This window comes from Coffea arabica, chromosome 3c (genome assembly GCF_036785885.1).
Source record: "Coffea arabica cultivar ET-39 chromosome 3c, Coffea Arabica ET-39 HiFi, whole genome shotgun sequence".
Taxonomy (NCBI): domain Eukaryota; kingdom Viridiplantae; phylum Streptophyta; class Magnoliopsida; order Gentianales; family Rubiaceae; genus Coffea; species Coffea arabica.
Genome location: NC_092314.1, coordinates 4537407 through 4557253, shown reverse-complemented (window position 1 = coordinate 4557253; position 19847 = coordinate 4537407). Strand labels below are relative to the sequence as shown.

At 35.2% G+C, this 19847-nt stretch overlaps 1 protein-coding gene and 1 long non-coding RNA gene across 3 annotated transcripts; one reads left to right on the top strand and one right to left on the bottom strand.

The window, feature by feature from the left end:
* The first annotated feature begins 4743 nt into the window (after positions 1–4743).
* Positions 4744–10393, top strand: LOC113734280 (uncharacterized). Its single transcript, XM_027260763.2, has 6 exons — positions 4744–5135; positions 7558–7701; positions 9244–9311; positions 9437–9487; positions 9620–9679; positions 9842–10393. Exons 1-6 carry the CDS (start codon positions 5006–5008, stop codon positions 10133–10135), a joined length of 747 nt encoding a protein of 248 aa, XP_027116564.2. The 5' UTR covers positions 4744–5005; the 3' UTR covers positions 10136–10393.
* A 6743-nt stretch (positions 10394–17136) lies between these two features.
* LOC113734278 (uncharacterized) lies at positions 17137–18952 on the bottom strand. Of its 2 annotated transcripts, none has more exons than XR_003459256.2 (3): positions 18142–18952; positions 17492–17698; positions 17137–17398 (listed from the first exon to the last, which is right to left on the bottom strand). It is a non-coding gene; the product is annotated as an uncharacterized lncRNA (long non-coding RNA). The 2 variants fall into 2 exon arrangements; XR_003459255.2 differs by having other exon boundaries at positions 18670–18951.
* Positions 18953–19847: the final 895 nt, after the last annotated feature.

Sequence of the window (19847 nt, the reverse complement as noted above, 5' to 3'; positions counted from 1 at the left end):
AGTGACAAATAGGACCAGGGAATTGGGCTTGTGGTGGGGTGAGCCACGAGTACGCTAGTTATTGTTCCCGACGATGTACACCTCAGTGTAGGAATTGTACACCATTATAAATAAACTTTTAACTTTGGCATGCAGTCTTTGCTAACATGTGAAAGGAGGTGGTGCACTACAGAGAATAATAACAATCCATTACAACTTGAAATTAGGCTTTTTGGTCCGTATTGACCATAAATTTGTTTGGGAGGGACGTTTAGAACTGGTAAACCACGACCCTGTCAGATCTATTGTGTAGAAAGTAGAAACTGGAGTGTAAACCCCTGTCAGAACTGGTAAGGTTTTTGCTCTAAGGGATAAATTACTGCAGACTCCATGTAGTTTGGCATATTATGTATGACCCGATGACTCTAACGTTTGAAACTTCTTATTTTTTTCCCGATGTGTCTTTCTAGAATGTGAAAAGTTGACACAAGCCTGTCTTTGTAAAGTCGTTTGTTACAATAAATGTCTCTATGTTTGGATGGCCAATTTTTTCAAAAAAAAAAAATTTTGCTTGCATCATAAACACATTTTTCAATTCGCTTTTTTATCTCGCATACATCACGTCATAAAAAGTGTTACGGTAATTATTTCAAACAGGTTAGAATTTTTGAAAACACCTTGGTACCCAAGCCACCACATGTGACATGTATGTCCCCTGCCATCTTTTAGAGACAATTAAGCAATTCAGTGAGCAAATTGCGGAAGGTTATAACTTTTACAAGATTTATTCAATATAGAATTTAATTAATCTAGAATATATGAAAATGTCCAATAGTCTATCACTTTTTTCTCTATATGTAAAATTCTATCCTATTGAATTAATTATAACTAATGTTAAAATTTCATACTTGGCTAAGAAATATTCAATCAAGAATATTGAGCTTTTTACTATATTGTTCATTATCTTTTATTAGTGAATGCATTTTGTGAAATGAGCATTTGAATTTTAAAATTTTTTATTTGAGTCGTATTAGAGATTGGGCAATGAATTCTGATGAAAATGTATTGTTTTGGATGATTGTTTGTAGGCGAGGGGTTTGTTTGCATTACAGTTTGTGTTGATTCTTAGGAAAATAGGTGAGACATAAGATGAATATTAAAACGTTTGATTACTTAAAGCATTCCATTAAGAATGCTGATGATTGAAGAGCATTTTTAACTTTTTATTGCAGTCTTCATTGTCTTGTAGTAGAGGACAAATTTTTGTAAAGGAAGTGCTTTATATTCAAAATTTTTAATTTTATTGAATTGTGCTGGAGATTGAATAATAAACCTCAGTGTGATTTAATTTTTATGCTTTGAGAAGATTCTTTGTGGGTAAATGGACTTTTTTCATTAGTTATTGTGTTAATTATCATATCCCATGTGGATCGCAAGATGAAATTGGTATGCACCATTCTTTGTTTTCTCAAATAATTAATTTATAAAAGGAGTTGGTAACAAATACCCTACAATTCAACTCTCTTCAAGTAAGTACTCAGTAACTAGCCTAGTCACCTAATTATACATGCAGAGGGTTGGAAAGCTAATCCTTCGCACATCCTTGATATATGCAAAACTATTGAGGACTTTTTTTTTTTAAGTGGATAGTCATACAAAACTAGGAGGGTTAAGTGGATACTGTTGGGTTTGGATTTTATCCCATCGAAAAAATGTGTTTTTTTTTATTTTAGAGATAGAATAAATTAAAGAAAAAGGGTCTAAAATTAGACTTAAAATATGCGACGGTTTAGGTCCAAAATAATAGTTTAAAAGGGATTTTTAAGAAAAAATAAGAATCTCCACTTAGTATCGAATTTAGGTGTATCAAGTGATATTACAATCTCATCACACATTTTGAAGTGCGTTCAGGTACTTTACATAAAACTAAAGGGGCTAACATAAATATTTTAAAACGTCAAAAGGATTATATAGCAATATGCAATACCATAGGCAATTTATTAGTAATGTATCCTTTCTTTAGTTACTTGACTGCTACTGGTATTTTCTTCTTCGAATAACAATGGGATTTTTCTTTTTCTTTTTCTCTTTCCTTTTTGTATTGTTGAGATTGATGTTGGCAATTATGGTAGGCACTGGTGTGGATATATTTTCTTTAACCTGAGTTTAAAAGGATTCCAATTAGGCATGAATTAGACCGAATTGAGAATTTGCTCGCATGATCAAATTCCTAGAATTTGTTGTCATAATAAAGCGTTAATTCTTCGCGCATCTTGGGCTGAGGTGAACACGCCAAGTATGGATATGAGGTAGTGATAAAGCTTTTTTTTATTTATTTATTTAGGAGTATTCCAATCTTTCGACCAGACTGATCTCCTAAAATTGTGTGATGTCTTGTTTCAAGGATACACAGTTAGATAGCACACGAGAGTCGATTACGGAATTTACTAGTAACTATCAGATTATGGAACCAATCGAACTAGCCGCGAGGACTTAATGATAAAGCATTTACTCACAATAAATAATAGTACGAAAAATGTGCAATATGCACAAAATCCAAACTTCCATACTTAAAAAAAGCAAAATTAAAATGTTCATATGAGTTATCGTATTTATATTGGCACAAAATGAAATTTTATTAAATTCTTACTCTGAATTTACCTTTTTTTGTATTTTTTTTTAAATAAAAGGGGGTGTGGAACTTAAGAATCGAAGAGGGAATCGAGAAATTAGAATTCATACCTTCTAATTTTTGGAACCTTAATTTTAGTCGACAACTCCGAATCTACGTATGTGTGTCCAAATGGACAGAAGAAAAGATTCTTATGGGCTGTTAGATTTTAAGCGAGAAGTCCACTCCCTACGGTCCAAGAATCTCTTTTGTCATAGTCCATGTTGGAATATGGAATCTGACGTGACTATCTACGTTGGGTTTAAGCCCCTGGACCAGGTGGAAGTATTCCCTCTTCCCGTTGCCCGACGAAAGGAAAGTGAAAAATGCTGAGTGAATTCCTTTGGAAACCCTAATGCTTTTTCCTGTTTGGTTAACAAAGGAAAATCCTAAGGAAATGGAAAGGAATTCCAAAGAAAGTATTAAAAGTGTAAGGTTGGAGTCTCTTCTTGGAAAAAAAATTTCAAATAATGAAACTTATTAAACAAAGTTTCTAGAGAGTGATATATTTAAAAATTATTCTTAAAGAATGAAAAACGAATTTAGTAAATGCAGTATATTTTTAGTTCATTCTTTTCTTTGTAAGGCATCATGTTTCTTTGTTCAATTTTTTTTTTATTTGCCCTAAAATCTCAGGACATGTGTAATAGACTAGTAGTTAACTTTATCTTATACAGAGATGGATTTCTCCTCCCCCATCCTAATTGAAGTTATAAATTAATCAAGTTATTTGATTTGGGCTCGCAAGTATTGTTTTGAAACCTAGGTTGGGACCGACCGGTTATTGGTCCGACCATGAACTAGGCATGGTTCTAGGCTAATTCATACTTTGGATTTGCTTAGACTTAAGAACCGATGAGAATCATATAAACCGTGTAAATTGTTTAAACCCGAATGAACTACTGAACCAGCAATTTTTTTGTTTTTGTATATTAAACTGAAAAAAAAGAGAATATATTCTTTTTAATCCTAAAGACTAATCACTAAGTACCACATCAATTCACTTTCTTCTCATCTTTTACCTCTTATCAATTTTTCATGCCTACCTTCTAGTTTCCTGACTTCCTTAAGGCTTCAAATTTCTTTTTTTTTTTTTAAAAAAAATTGCAATCTTTAATTTCCGAAGAAATGGTTTAAAGTTTAAACTCACAATATCTATTTCCTAAAGACATGAATTTTGTTTAATTTCAAAATATTGTGGTATTTTTGGGTAGGATTTAAGATTATTTTTTGGTAGAAACATTTGAGATAGAATTTATTTTTTTTAATAAAGAGTAAATCTTTTTTTAATAATTCTTGTTTTTCTTTTGTACGTGGGAGATCTCAAACCTAGAAGCTCTTACTTACACTCCCTCTCCCGTACCACATAATTCAACCCTCTCTCATTATGGAATTTATTTGTTTGAACTTATTATTTAAAAATTTATTTATAAAGTCCAACTTCTTTGAAAATATTAAACTTTTTGTTAGATAAAGTCTTAAATTAGTCCATTGGATGTCTTATTTTATGCACATATACTTATATAATTTATTTTTAAAAAAACTTCATTGAATTAGAGTTGAACCGGTCCGACTAGTTGAATTGTGACTTGAACATCTCTTCGAGTCAATTAACAGTTCGGATTTCAAAACATTGTTCACAAGTAACTCAATCAAAGGCTGGATTCAAATTTAACATTGATCAAGTTTGAATCGAGTTTGAGTTACTTGATAAAGTAATCGAATCAAGTTCAAGTAGAAAAAATTAAAATTCAAGTGCTCATTGAGTCTTATTGAATAGTGTATTTATAACATAATTAAAAATTATCTATTATAAGATTATGAAATTTACTAAAAAATCAAACTCAAAAATTCAATTGAACTTGATTTGGTTGAGTTCAAGTAAAGTAAAATAAGCTTAGGTTAGAATTCAAACTTAATTTTTGAAAAATTTAATAAATTCGAATTCGAGTTTGAACTCAAATTTTTTTTGCTCGAGTTTTAACAAATTTGATGAACTCAAGCTCGAATTCAAATATTTTTGGCTGAGTTTAACTTGATTGGATAGCAACCCTAATTAGACTATTTATTTAGAGCTCTCACAATTACCTATTGCTCGAGGAGATGAGTTTCTTGGGAAAACTTTGACACACACCCGTGTCTCAAAATTTCTAAATAAATTTCCCAAATCCTTGTACTCCGGACATCATCCGGATAGTTCATGTAGGTAAAGAATTTTTTTTTACCCAATACCCACTAATCCAAATCCTTTTTGCGGACTGAAAAAATCTATGCTTTAGCGCCAACCAAGAAAACGAAATCTATATTAATTTCCTCAGACTGACGTTAGGATCAATCAGTGTTCACAAGGGTTTGATGGGTACTAGAGGCAGAAATGATATCAACTATAGAAACCCATGTCTGACAATGCATCAGCCATGGGCTTCTTTGCTTATTTATGGCATCAAACGTGTTGAAGGAAGATCTTGGCCTGCCCCTATTCGAGGTAGCTTCTTTTTTCTTTGAGCTGCAAAGCCCATGTTTCACTTTTTATTTTACTTTGATAATCTCTATTTTGTCTGTTTTATCACTTGCCATGTAAGTGCTTTTGGGGGGGGGGGGGGGGAATGAATTTGGGACCATTCTCTCTTTTTGATTGTGATTCTGGTTTTTATTTTGTTCCATCTTCATATTAGACCCTTTATAGGAGCTTAAATGATGTTGGAGGTGATTTTTTAGCTTGCATTGTTAGAAATTTTATTCCAAGTTTAGGTTTTTATTGTAAAAAGAGGAATAGGGGAAAGAATCAGAGGCAGAAATGATATCAAACCCTTGTACCCATCAAACCCTTGTGAACCAACCCTTTTGTTCACAAGGGTTTGATATCATTTCTGCCTCTAGTACCCATCAAACCCTAGTGAACAAACGTGTTGAAGGAAGATCTTGGCCTGCCCCTATTCGGGGTAGCTTCTTTTTTCTCTGAGCTGCGAAACCCGTGTTTCACTTTTTATTTTACTTTGATAATCTCTATTTTGTCTGTTTTATCACTTGCCATGTAAGTGTTTTTTTGTTTTGGGGCAATGAATTTGGGACCATTCTCTCTTTTTGATTGTGATTCTGAGCTGCGAAGCCCATGTTTCACTTTTTATTTTACTTCGATAATCTCTATTTTGTCTGTTTTATCACTTGCCATGTAAGTGTTTTTTTTTTTTGGGGGCAATGAATTTGGGACCATTCTCCCTTTTTGATTGTGATTCTGGTTTTTATTCTGTTCCATCTTCATAGTAGACCCTTTATAGGAGCTTAAATGATGTTGGAGGTGATTTTTTAGCTTGCATTGTTAGAAATTTTATTCCAAGTTTAGGTTTTTATTGTAAAAAGAGGAATAGGGGAAGGAAACAGATGTATGCTTTATGGCCCAGTAATGGAAATGTTAGCCAAATTTTGGATGGAATACTTATTGGAAATAGGTTTTGGATTCATTGTGATCCGAATTTCTACCTTTGGACTTTTTTACTGTTTTAGCTGTGGTTAAAAATTTGTATATCCTGCTGTACTTCTGCCACACGTTGCAGTTCTGATTGATACATGTGCTGAAGTGGGGATTGCTAATTGGGAACCAGCACATGATGTTAGTTAAAGCTATTTTAGACATCAGTGTTGGCACCAAGAGCTGAGTGTTTATTTTACGACTGAATGAGTGCATGGTCGTTTATTCTTTAGAAGGCAGTTCTTTTTACCTCTAATTGGACAAAAAGCTGATATAGACATTATTGGTGAAGGAGTTGCAAAAGAATCTGTTGGATTACCAATCTTGCATTTAACGGCAGCTATTAAAGTATGCTTCCTATTTGATTTTAACTTTGAATGGAACTGTATTTTCTTTTCTGGGGAGATATAGGTTCTGAGTTTCTCTCTTTTCCAAGTCTTTTTAGGTGGCAGACAACCTTCAGGAAATTCTTGGATTGGGAAAGGGAGTGGGGTAAAATTAAATACAAAACAAGATTCATTATAGTTGTTCTCAGAGTAGCATTCTACATGTGACTATTGCAGAGTTTAACCTGGTACTTATTGTTATAACACCTATCGTCTACTGAGATTTGCCAAATATGAGTAGAGACTATACTAATTCTGTGACAGCCAGACTATCTTGTGACAATGCCCATTAGCTTACTGCCTTCTATTTACAGCTGCTGTAGAAGCTTGGGCATCCTTCTCCAATTCACTTGTGCTTCTCCTTTTTTTTTTTTCTGTACAAAGTCCTTTTATTTGACCCTAATATAGATTTCTAAAACCAACATAAAGGTTGACTTAAGTTCTCGCTTGGATCAACTGTTCCTTTAAAATGAAGCAACTGTCAGTTTAGGAGATGAGTGTTTGCTCGATTCTAGCTTCCCAAATGTAGAACGTTTACTGAAAGTCAAACAACAAATCCAAAAATAGAGAAGACACCTTCCAAAAAGAAGTAAACAGTTGAGCCTTCTCTAATGTATTTGTATTCTCCTTGCGTCATTGTTCCTGATGATACCCGAGAAAGCTTAGAAGTATCCTGATATTCTCTACCATGCTAATTTTCTGTTATCAACTGGTTCTTCTAGGAATACTGGAAAATTTCCTCAGATTTTGAAGCATATCAATGTTCAAACCTGAAAACATGCTGTTTCCTTGGTCAATGTTGTTGGCCTGGAATTTGCCTGCCTTATCTTGTTGACTTGGTCTTGAAGAAGAAAAAATTTGGACTTTTGTGGTTTTCAATTGTGATGTAATCCTCACTACATGTTTGCTGTCATGATTGGGAAGAGCCAGTTTGGACTCTTGTTGCTTTAAAAAGTTCCAAAAAGGCAATTATTGCCTGTTTTCCAACTTGCATGATTTGAGATTGGATTCTATAGTGATAGTTGTGATATGTTTACCCTTTTCTTATTCAGGACGACTTTGGATTCATGCTGCTAGCAAGATCCCAGAACCAGCTACGATCCAAGCAATGGAGGATTTTTACAGGGAAATATATGCAGTGGATGGAATTACAGATATTAAATTTCCAGAGCATTATCCAACCTCAAGATTGATAGGTTGTCAATTACTTCCTGGAGTAATGTTAATCTTCTGCTCTTTGTTTTTGTTTATTTATCTATATATTTATTATTATTATTTATTACTATTACTATTATTATTTTTACATATGTTTAAACTAGTATAATGAAAATCTGCATTTTTAAGTTTCAAATGCCCAAGTGTTGGTTGGGAAAATGCTTCTTTTTTTTTTTGGTGTAATTTGTTCCACAGCTCCCCTGACTTTGTACACCAGTTTATAACTTTGTATTGCCTGATCAAATTTCTATATGCCTGCATGGCAGTATACCATGTTATGCCATTAATGCTATTGGATGTGCCAATTTGTGTTCTAGAATTGAAAGGAGTAATGCACAGGTGTGCCTTATTATGCTTTAGTGGATATGTTGGAATATTGGCTTCTGTAGTCAATAGAGTAAAAGATAACTTTGGAAACTTGAGGGAGCCACTCGATCTGAATCCACCATGCGCACTATGTGTGTTTTTCAAAATATTTGCAGGAAAGGGTAACTATAAGATCTAAAGTGGGATCTTAAATATGGGTATTGCTCTCTTGCTCAATAGTGAAGGATCTCCTTTCAGAAAATTTTCCTCTTTCTGCTAGTTTGGTTGGACTTCAGTTCCTTATCAGCACTCGTACTCTGTCCCACATGAACTTCAGCCAACACAGGATGAGGCCTTTAGATCAATCACTTTGAGATGTTCCGTGACTAGGATATGATTTGGTTCGAAACGTAGTATCAAGAATAGCATTATGTTACTAATTAGCAGTTTGAGGGCAAACCCTAGTCATATCTAAGATGAGGTCCTGTTGTCTGTCAGCAATTTTTGTTGCCATTCCATTGTGTTCAATGACTTTGTATACGATAACTTGTTTAGTATCAGGAGAATGGCCCTAATTTTGCAGATTAATGGTCAAGGCCTAAAGGCAGTTGAATATATGTATTTGCACATTTTATATTGACTGGGGAATTCAAGTTGGATCACAGAAGTACTGGTCAAGATTTGATAACTTGCCTTTACCCTTATCATGACCTACGTAGTTCAAGCATGACTCATCTCTAGTACAGTTGTGGATGCCTGTGTATTTAGGTTATCTTTTTTGTGATGCATGGTCCACTACACATTGTGAAAAAAAGAGAATTAGTCTTGGGTGGAAGAAGGGGTGACATAAGGTTAATGCTGAGGCTGTTGTAGTTTGGTCATGTCGTGATTTTGTGTTTTCTTATCTTCTCATAGATAGGTTTTATTCATTGAGAAAGGGGAAACAGAGGAGCTGAGGGGCTGCAAAAGGCCCTTGTCAAACTAGATCCAAGTTGCTTTTCTATGATCTTCTCTACCCTTTATGGACGTTGTCTATGACTTTTGCTATGTGGTGGAAACTGTCTTCTTTAGGTTTCCTTGACTGTGGGGCATTGAGTTTCGTTTTTGTCATAACTCTTTTCTATAGCTCTTCTGAAATGAAGAAACCTCTTTGTCCTGTTGAAGAAAATGAGGAACTATAATAGTACAGCTAACCTGGAGAGTGAACTATTGCACAGGTTGTGTTGAGGTGGTTGGATGCGTTACTCGTGAAGAACTAGTAAACTGGGAGGAGGTTCCTGGAGGGGTAAGCCACTTTGATATCTTGTCTCTCTTTCTTCACGTTTATTGTCGACATTGCAGCTCCTCTAGGTGTTCACCATTGGTAGTCTGTGCTGGTGTCTTTCCTGGTAATACATCCTTGTTTTACAGGTGCAGCTAGAAGGGCAAACTGATTTTTGTTGGCTTTGTGAGCAACCTCAGGTTTGTGTGGTTCATACAGCTCTTTTTTTTTTTTTTTATTTGAATGTTTTATTTTTCATTCTTGGTAAGATTACAGGGTTTTGGCATGCTTGTTCTCTATCAAATGTATAATCTCATCTTGGCATAGTGCAGAAACTCATAGTTCCTTTTGAGATGCGAGGCTTCCAAGGAGTTTATAATTTGGAGCATAAGGTAAATGGCATATCTATTGGATGTTTTGGTTTATTCCCATATTTCTTACAGAGTACATATTCAGTTACCCACCTGTTTGTTTCTTCAATGCGTACGGATGTAACTAGTTTCTTTTATGCATTATTGCATTTGCATTTGTTTACGCTTGTACATTTTCTGAAGATACATGAAGCTGCTGCTAGAGGTCTTTCTCCAGTTAGGGTGCCAAGGCCAGTTAAATTTCCCCTTCCAGATCCGCGAGATCCATTCTCTTTGAAGCCAGGATCACTTGTTTCCACATTTAAGGGCTCTGGCATGCCTAAAGTGGAGAAATCAGAGAGTCTTACTGCAGCAGTTACTGGTGCCCGTGCAGCTGCTACACAATTCTCAAAGAGCGGCGGCTTTGAGCCTGCTGCAGTTGGAGGAGGTGATGAGCCTATCTCTTCTAGAACAAGGAACAAGTCAACAGCGGTTTAGAAGCTTAATATCAATGCAACTGGGAGATCAGATGTACAGGTTATATGCATACTACAGTCAGATCTGAACTTAATAAAGGGACAGGAGTTTGAGGATTTGTATTAGAATGATTTGGATTATTTTGTTTAGCGCTTGCATTTTGCTTTCGTGTTGACTTTAACTTCAGGAGTAAGCATAGTTCTTCTGCAGGTAAAGATAATCTTGTCCATAACATATTGGTTTCTTTGTACAGATTGTAGATGGGGTTTACATTAGACAGCTTGGATTGCCGTTTTTAGGAGTTTTTTTTTTTTTTTTTTTTATAAAAAATGTATTGTAGCGATTTGATATATGTGAAGTAAAAAGATAATTGGAAAATGTGATTATGAAAAGATAATCTTGTCCATAACATATTGGTTTCATTTTCATTCTGCAGTACTCGTTTTAGTATTTGGTTAATTGTTATTGTTTCTCTAATTTGTTCAGCTTTTATTTGAAAGACAACTATTCATCAAATGGAATGATAATAATTTTAAAAATAAGCTATTCATCAAAGGGAGTGATACACATGCGTGCCTGGTTCTTGTTTGTTTTACATTTTATGAGACTTGAATGGGGAAAGTAATTATAGAGGAACACAAAAAAAGTAGCTAAAAGCTCAATATAGATGCAAAAGAAAATGAGAATATCAAAAAGGGTTTGGATGCCTAGTAGCATTCTTGGGACAGACATTAGGTGTTAATTTATTTTTTTTTTTTTGGAAAAATGAAGTTAATTTGGAGAAATGTTAAATTTTTTAAAAGATGAAGTTAATTTTGAAATAGCGTTAATGCATGTAATTAGACATAATTTAAGTATAGTATCAAGTATTTGTTGAAAAGTAAGTAGAAGCGTATAAATGCAAGCGAGAATAATATGTGCATTCATATGATAGGTTGAGCGTGATTAATATATCTAAGTGGATGTCTATTAGAAAAATCCATAAAAAAAAAAAATTGATTATTGAAAAAATATATATATATTTTTTAAAATTGGGGCACTCTTAATATACTCTAAATTACACTTAACTTACCACGTGAAAGCACGCACTAATAATTATTACCCTATTCAGTATATGAACTCCATCTTAACCTGGACACCCATTAGACAAACACAACCAATAAAAATTAGAATCTAAAATTAAGTGAAGCAATCAAATAAGAACTAGCCCATTGTGCCCAAAAAAGATTCCAGCAGTGACTTTTTTTTTTTTTAATGATAATGGGGTGCAACTTACTTCCACCTTCAGTTGTGTTTACAAATGTTAGTGGTTAATTTACAAAAAATAACAAGTACGTTTACATTGGATAATTTATTGTGAACAAACACGAGGGAAAAAAAAAAAAGTAAACTTAATACAATTTGGAGTAGATGTATTTAGATTCTTTACATAATCCTAGAAGATCTTAGTTATGAAAAATTACCTAATCAACAACTTGTTACATTATTATGTGATCCATGGACCGCATGATTTGCTACAAAAATAGAATGAACCGACTCTATTGGCAGAGGCATTTCCGCAAACGTCTCCACAATTAGACCACCAAAACAAACAGCACAGACGAAGCACCATCATTAACGGGCCTGCAAGTGTAAGATCATCTCTAGAAGCAGCATCAGCGCCAGAGAATTTCTTGGTTTTAAGCAATTTTGTTCTGTACGCGGAAAGAAAATCAAGCTCCACCGTTAAACAATTCGAAGAACCTTAGCTAGCTTGAAAATGTGCATACAAGAACACAACTATAAAATCATCCCCATTCCAATCTCATTTCATCATCACCAACAAAATCTTGAATTCAAGAATTCTCTCCGTGAACCAAGAAAAAGGATTCAAGAGTTCAAGAAGGGAATAACCCATCATGTCTATTGTCTCCTTACTTGTGATGTTCCTCGGGGTTGTGGTCCTTGCCACCCCCTCAACGTCTAGGCCTCTGTTTTTTGATCCTGAATTCAAACCTGAAGCTCTGGAACAGCTATATGTGCAAGCTGAGGCAATGGTTGATACCTTGAATGGAGAAACGGCCAAGCGCCATCTTTCCCCACTGGCTTCAAAAGAATGGGATGATGAAACTGTTGCTGTACTTGCAGCGGTGAGGAGTTATGTGGAGGGAGCTCTTTCACCTTCAGCAACAACAGATGTCGATGCCGAGGTGGGCAAGTATTTTGATGCCCTCCCACCTTCAGCAACATGGGGCATTGAAGAGAACGTATTGGACTTTGGCGATTTCACCCTGTCACCTGCTGACAATGACGCTCAGACGGAGGGTGAGCAGGACAACTATGGCCACATCATTGATGGCGAAGTAGAATCTCTTGACAGAAACAGTCCCCCACAAGTATTGGCTGAGACACTGAGCGATTCCACCGTAGCAGCTTCGGGAAGCGTTGAGGCAGAGAAAGTGGTGGAGAACCAACAAGATGGTGAATCTCTGAAACCAGAAAAAAAATGGGGTATTGATGTTGAAGCAGAGAAATATCATTTTTACTCCCTGTCACCTGCGGACAGATTGGAAGACGAAAAGGCTGCTGCAGAAGATATTGCCGCAGACGCCCAGACAGATCTTTAAAAGGGGAAGACATAAAGCTCCATGAGTTTGGGATGCAAGATCGAGGAAAGAGGCATAGAACCAAGAGGAAGAGGCAAACGCCATTTACCTCAGCACTAATTACATGATCAAATATAGCTAGAATAATTAGTTCTTTATTAATCTCTTTTTGGGATTTGTTAAGGATGATGCTGTACAATATCATTGTCAGAACAGTTTGATTGTCTACATTATTCTCCATCCTTTTTGGACTTATTGAGGACAATGTACGTGTAATTATATGTGAGGTTTGGTTCACAAATTCATTTGGCTTCCATTAGTCTATTGCATGATTCAGATGCCTGGCCTTTGGTGGGTAATTGTCGTCTTTAAAAAATAAATGAGTAATCATTCGTTTCAGGAATTTCAGTCTCAAATTTTGTGGCAATTACATGACAGGCAATAGAATAGTTCCTGATTTCTGCAGTTGGTGATGTAACATGGTCAGGGGAGTTTTCATTAGTCAAGTAGGTTTCAGTTATATGATAAGCATTTGCAAGTAATTTATGCATGGATTGACAATTAATTTCATGAGTACAGACACTTGAAACAAGCATCTACCAAAGGGGACCCTTTCCCTTGTTTTCATCGGTAAAGCAATTCAAGAGCTCGGACCAACTTCTGATTATAAGCCTGCAGACAACTCCTAGAATTCTAAGAAAAGACCTTTTGTCTGCTAAATCGATCCCTGCTAGTCCAATTCCTTAGGGTTGTGGTTCTTACCACTCTATCAACATTTCGTTTCGTATCTTTAATGAATTTGGTGAGGATAATATGGTGTGAACAACATAGAAACATATCCGAGGATTCTTGTTAATAGAGTTTCTTCTCTTGGTTTTGGTAGCTATCCTTTATATAAAGCTTAATGTAAAACAAATCCAGATTGTGTCGTTCTTTTATTTTCCTTTTATCAAATTTTTATACGAGCAAAAATGCAGATAAAACACTAAATTTATCCGCAGAAGAGGTAACAAGTACAGCGGCAATCAAATTGGTTGTTTCTGCGTTTTCGAAACAAAAGAGCACCACCAACTAATTGCTACGTTCTAAGTTGTTCAGAATTCCCCCCTCCTCCCCCAAAACAAAAAAAAAAAAACCCAATTAAACAAACAAGTCATATGTTGATTTTTTTTTTTTCAGTTTCATTTTGTTACCGTTAAACTTGCCTTTCATTAACAATTCTCATACAGAAATGGAGCATCTAATTAAAGTTAATGTATTCATCTAGAATTTCTTGATCTCAAAAACTCTAGGAGAGTGCATAGAGTGCTAAGAAGTTGGACAATGATTCAATCAAGGAAAATGAAAAAATTGAACTCGTTGATTGGTGTTTTAGTTAACAAACTCACGTCAGATGAGATGGCCACCAGGTAGAGCATCAAATGTAATCCTTGCAAATTAAGAGTTCGAACCTCCAGGAGGGTGCTCTTCTAATCTAGAGGTTGTAGTTTTCCTCCCTCCAACAAAAAAATGTTGTCCTTCTGATTCAAAGGTAGGTTTCTCTTTCTCTAATTCCCTTGAAAGTAACGTGAATGTTGATCAAAGAATCACCGTGCCAATACTAAAAGCATTGGATTGCATGATTAAGCCAATTTTAAGCAAGTTAATCATTACACTGAGCTCACAAATAAGCAAACAAATAAAAACTTATAGGATAAATCTTTTGTTACACTGGTAGTGTATATATTAGCGGGTCTGAATGATGTTACACATAAAAAATTTAGAATTCAAATTTAAATTAAGATGACAGTAACATGCGTCCAAATTCGATAGCTTATACGCTGTCAGTATAACAGAGATTAATTTAAAAATTTACCTAGAAAAAAAAATTATCATTTGCTGATTCTAAATCTGTGTAACTCTTACATTATAGACACAAATTCGTTGGATGAACCTGATAGATCTAATTTCAATTTAACTACTAATAAACAACTTCTTCGAGTACTGTTGGTCGGTCTACACTATTGATGGTCTGTAGTGTGTAGATGCGTGCCAACAGAATTTGAGTTACACGACATTCACTTGTTACAGAAAAGAATGGACCGCTCTATATTATCGAGGCAATACCGCAAACATCTCCATAACCACTAACCAGACCACCACAAGTAACAAAACAGCCAGTATAATCTCTCATAAGCACCATCAAGAGAAATAATCCTCGGCTGGTTAATTCTGTACGATAAATTAAGTAAATTCTTCACTAATTCTATGTCATACGTTGCTTGTTATGCAATTTATACGCAGAGAGAAAATCAATTTCCACCATTAACAATGCAAAGTAGCTTAGCTGACACTCGTTTCAAAATGTACAAACATACTCAACTATAAAAGCACCCAATCTTCCCTCATTCTTTCACCATCTCATTCTTTCAACATCGCCCCAAAAAAAAAAGAAAAAGACAAAATAAAAAAAAAAATTTGTTGCTGATTCTCCGAAAATCCCATGTCTAAGATGTCCTTGCTAGTGGTGTTGCTAGGCATCGTGGTCCTAGCCACTCCCTCAACTTCTACTCGGCTGCTGTCTAACAGCCCCGAATTGAGTCCTGTTGAACAACTATATGTGGAAGCTCAGGCTGTAATTGATACCTTGAAAGAAGAGGCAATCAAGCGCCATCTCGCCCCATTAGCTTCCAAAGTAGGGGAAGGTCAGGCCGCTGAGATACAAGAAGACGTAAAGAACTATATCGATGAAGCCCTATCTCCTTCAGGATTGCTGGAAATTGACAATGAGGTGCAGACACTTTTTGATGCAGGCCTGCCACCTTCAGAAATGTTGGACACGGAAGAGAAGCCAGAGAACTATGGCGATTTCGCCGCATCACCTTTAGGCAAGATGGATGCCGAAGAAATAAAGTCCATCGATGAATTGGCGGAGAAGTCTTCTGGTTCCGCCCTGTCACCTTCCGGAGGCGAAGAGAACCAAGATGAAAACTCCCTGGCACCTTCAAGAACAGGGAATTTTGACGCAGATCAAGAAGTAGAAAACTATCACAATTTCGCCCTATCACCTTCAGATAGATTAGAAGAAATAGCCGTTGAGATGTCGAACGAGGTGCAGGAAACTTATAGCACCGCCCCATAATCATCTGCCCTCTGCAGAAATTAGCATGGAAGGTCGAGGAAGAGCGTAGAACTAAGAGGAAGAGGCAAAAGCCTTGTACCTCAGCAATTTTTACATGATCAATGTAGCTGGATGATTCATTGCTGCTTTTGGGGTCTTTCTTACATATGTAGTTATATATGTAGTTATAATTGAAGAAAATACTCAATTTCTTTCGTGTGTAAACGAAATCCTTGTTTGGGGGGTATTTTCAAGATTTTGCAAAATAATCCTTATCTCAATAGCTCTTAAATAATGTATTTTATCTTTAGAAAAATATTCATATTCCTTCCTTTGAGGATAGACCTTTATCTCCGACTCATCAAATTTCATATTGAGTTTATTGAGACTAACGTAATGTAGTATTAAGGAAAAACATGTAATGTAGTACCATATTATCCTGAATTAGTGTGAATGTCGGCATTGTTTTTTCCTATTATATTCTTGGTTATCCTCCCAAATACCAACGAACGTATTTCATTGCCAAATTTTCCAATTTGTCTCTATGATCTTTAGTTTTGTGGATGGTTGTAATGGGGGTAATTGATATAGGAGACCAATAGTTCCTTTCCGTTACTTATCTTTGAAATGAGGTAAAAGGATTTACCATCCACATTGTAACTTACCAAAAAAAAAAAAAGTTAAAAAAGTTACCCTTTATAATTTGGCATTTTTCCACATGATCGTAGGAGAAAAATTATAAAAATAGAAAAAAGAAAACACATGTGCTAATATAGAAAAAAAATTTGAAAAAAAAAAGAAATTAAGGAAATAAAGAAAAAGTCAAGTAAGAATGCCATTTGTCAAATGTACCCTTTTTTATAGTTAACTTTAGTAGAAGGGGCAACAATGTATTTAGAGGTGTAAATGAATCTAATCAAACCGAACACCCTAGTATTCAAACTTGTTTGATTATTTTAACATGTTTGAAATTTCGTTCAAACTTGGCTCGATTATTTGTTGAATCGAATTTGAATGAAATTTTTTTTTATCAAACTTGAATGTTATTGAACATAAAACATTGTTTAAGTTTGGATTGACTAGTTGGCAAATCAAGTTTGAACCTATGTTTTCAAACTCGGACCGGGACTCGACTCGGTAGAGGTCGGGGGTCAGGGGTCAATGGGTTCGACCGGAGTCGATAGGGGGTCGACTCGGATGACGTCATATATACGTCATATATATATATATATATATATTATATACACACACACATACCTGCAAATCAAATTTACAAAATATAACCAAAGAACCCAGTCATCTAAATTTATATCTAATTCATCAAACAATTCACCAAATTCATCCAAACTCACAAATTTATAAAATAGAAATCCCATATATGTTCAATCATTAACAAATAGCAATCCAAATAAGGTAACAAGTTCATGTTCAAATGCTTGATAATATCAATCTAAATAAAACACCATGTTCCAAAGAACTATCTAAGCCATTCTTCATCTTCATTTTCATCATCCTTATCTCCAATTTCATAACTTTCGAAGTCGATATCATCAACATCATCCTCATCATCAAGTTGCACAATATTTGTGTCTTTCTTATCTACAAATCATTTAAATACTCATAAATAAAAATATTCAAAAATAGACACAAATTAAAAAGAAACTTAAATAAAGTTAGCAAATATAAACTTACGTGATTGAGAGGCTTCATTCTCGCTAGTTTTGGGAAATTCTTCTTCAATCATTTCTTCTAACTCATCATAATCAAGCTCTCCTTCTTGTTCCTCATCAATTACCCAAAATTAAACTTTATCAATAGTTTCATAATCCACCGGATCATAAGACCTCTTTTTATATCCACCGGATCATAATCCACCGGATCTTTTTCAACCAGAGTCACCTGATTAATTAGGAAAATTTCACTAATGCCATATACAACGTATCTTTAGGCATGTCAATTGAGCCTAATAGGTTGGGTTCTGAAGTAGCCAAGTTTAGACTTAGTGAAAAACATAACAACTAGTTTCAGGTTAAATCGATTTGGGTTTTGAAACATTATGGCTCAAACTCGGCCCTTTTATTTCATTGGGCTTCAGGGTCCAAAATGAGCTTGTCAAAATTCAACAATTTCTCATTCATATTTTTCTAAACAGATAAGATATTAATTAAATAAAATCAAGGTTTATGATTTTAAGAACAAGATTTATCATAATTACTATTACACATTTTTTTAACATAATAGTTTTTTTTTAATGGCAAACCTCATACAGGAGAGGAATGCCGACCCTTTAATTTATTCATGCAACTAAAATTAAAAATTACAAGAATTTGAGGGGGTCGAACCTGATCTCTAAATCACGGAGCCATTAAAATGTGGCAAGAATTGTGAGAAGGTCTAGCTCTTAAAATGTGCATATGATTGGCGGTGCTAAATTATAAGACCTGGAGGTTTATCATACTTGTCTGTCCTCTCAAAATCATCTTCCATTCAAAGTAATCCTCATCCATTTCATCCCTTCCATGTAATCCTCATCCATTTCATCCATGTAAAAATGGTAGAAAGTTTTTAACATACGCCATAATAGTAAAGTTTTTGAAAAATCACAGGCATCATATTCGGGCAACAATAAATTTGCAAACTGATACATTTGTCTTTCATATAGGTGATTCAGTTAGCTGGAAAGGGAGAAACGTGCATAAAAGAAAGGGAGAGAACTGAGAACAGAGCACAACAGTTGTGGCCTTCGTATTAGTTTCACACCCGCAAAATCCAATCCCGAAGGCCCAGCATAATGAATCAAAAAATTCCAGCCACATATCAACTTTAGCATAACAAATCAGCAATAATAGCCTTCAGATTGTAAAAATTACCAGATTTAGGCTTTAGCTTCAGTTCACCCGCTTGCTAACTACTTGCTTCTCTTGAAATCTGAACGAACTGGTGGTGTTGCGGCGGCGGAGGCCAGCGATTGAAGGCTGTGGATCTCAAGAGTGATGGAGGCCAGAGATCGGCGATGGATCTCAAGAGCGGCGGTGGTGGCTGAACGGCTATCGGCGAGGTTATCGCCTATCGGCTGAAGAAGAAACACTCAATTGACTCAAACAGAAGCTCACGAAAGCTTTTGTCAATTTTGCTCTATTTTTTCAGTCAATTTTTAGCGTTTTTAGTTGGTCAATTTGTCAAAGTCTGACCCAAAAAAAGGCCGAAAATGGAAAAAAATAAAAAATCGGAGTTAATCAAAAATTCCGGTTCACCGGTCCAACCCGAGTTATGACCGAGTTTGACCGATTTTTTAACAGCCGAGTTTTTTAGCTAGCTCGGACCGGATGTCTGCCCGGTTCCCGGTCCGACCGGCCGGTCCGGTCCGAGCCTGAAAACACAGGTTTGAACGAGTTTTTACCAAAATCAACTCGATTCGAGTATGGAGTAGCTTAGTTCATCTTTCAACCCTATATATACTTTAGCTCAAAATTCAAGGGTGATGTATAATTTTTATAATTATATGTATATCCGAGACTTATGTGGAAAAATTCTAAACCACAACAGAATAAAATGTAATTTATCCTTAAAAAGACACCAAGTTAATGTTAAAATTTTCCAGAAAGTAAAACTAACATGCAGTGTTATTTAAAAAAAAAAAGTTATTCCAAAAAAAATTTCAAAATAATCTCCCATCCAAGCACACTGTTTTCACTCCTTTTTTGTAGCTGCAATGATTATGGCTTTTTTCGGTCTTTTAACATATTAATTAGCCCGCCCTTAGCACGCAAGGCATATATTGATCTTGATCGTTCTTGGAGCTGCTTGAGCTTCTTATACCTGTATTCATACATACATGATTTGCCAAAATCATTTTAAGCTTGAAGCCTATTCATTTTCCATGCTCATAGCACGATGCTCTTCCAAACGATTGAGTCACCTTTGCAGCTGCAAGGATGATTTAATTAAAATTAAAAATAATTAATAACCAAATCGGCTGAGTCTAATTCTCTCATCTCTTTGAAATTCAGTTCTAGGCTTGGCAATTCAAATTATCGGGGCATAATTG

Excerpts from the sequence above, each read along its gene's own strand:
- LOC113734280 (XM_027260763.2), top strand. The coding sequence starts at position 5,006 with ATGGGTACTAGAGGCAGAAATGATATCAACTATAGAAACCCATGTCTG. Across the intron at positions 5,136-7,557 it reads TTGGCCTGCCCCTATTCGAG|GACGACTTTGGATTCATGCT; the intron begins GTAGCTTCTTTT and ends TTTCTTATTCAG. Across the intron at positions 9,488-9,619 it reads GGCTTTGTGAGCAACCTCAG|AAACTCATAGTTCCTTTTGA; the intron begins GTTTGTGTGGTT and ends GGCATAGTGCAG.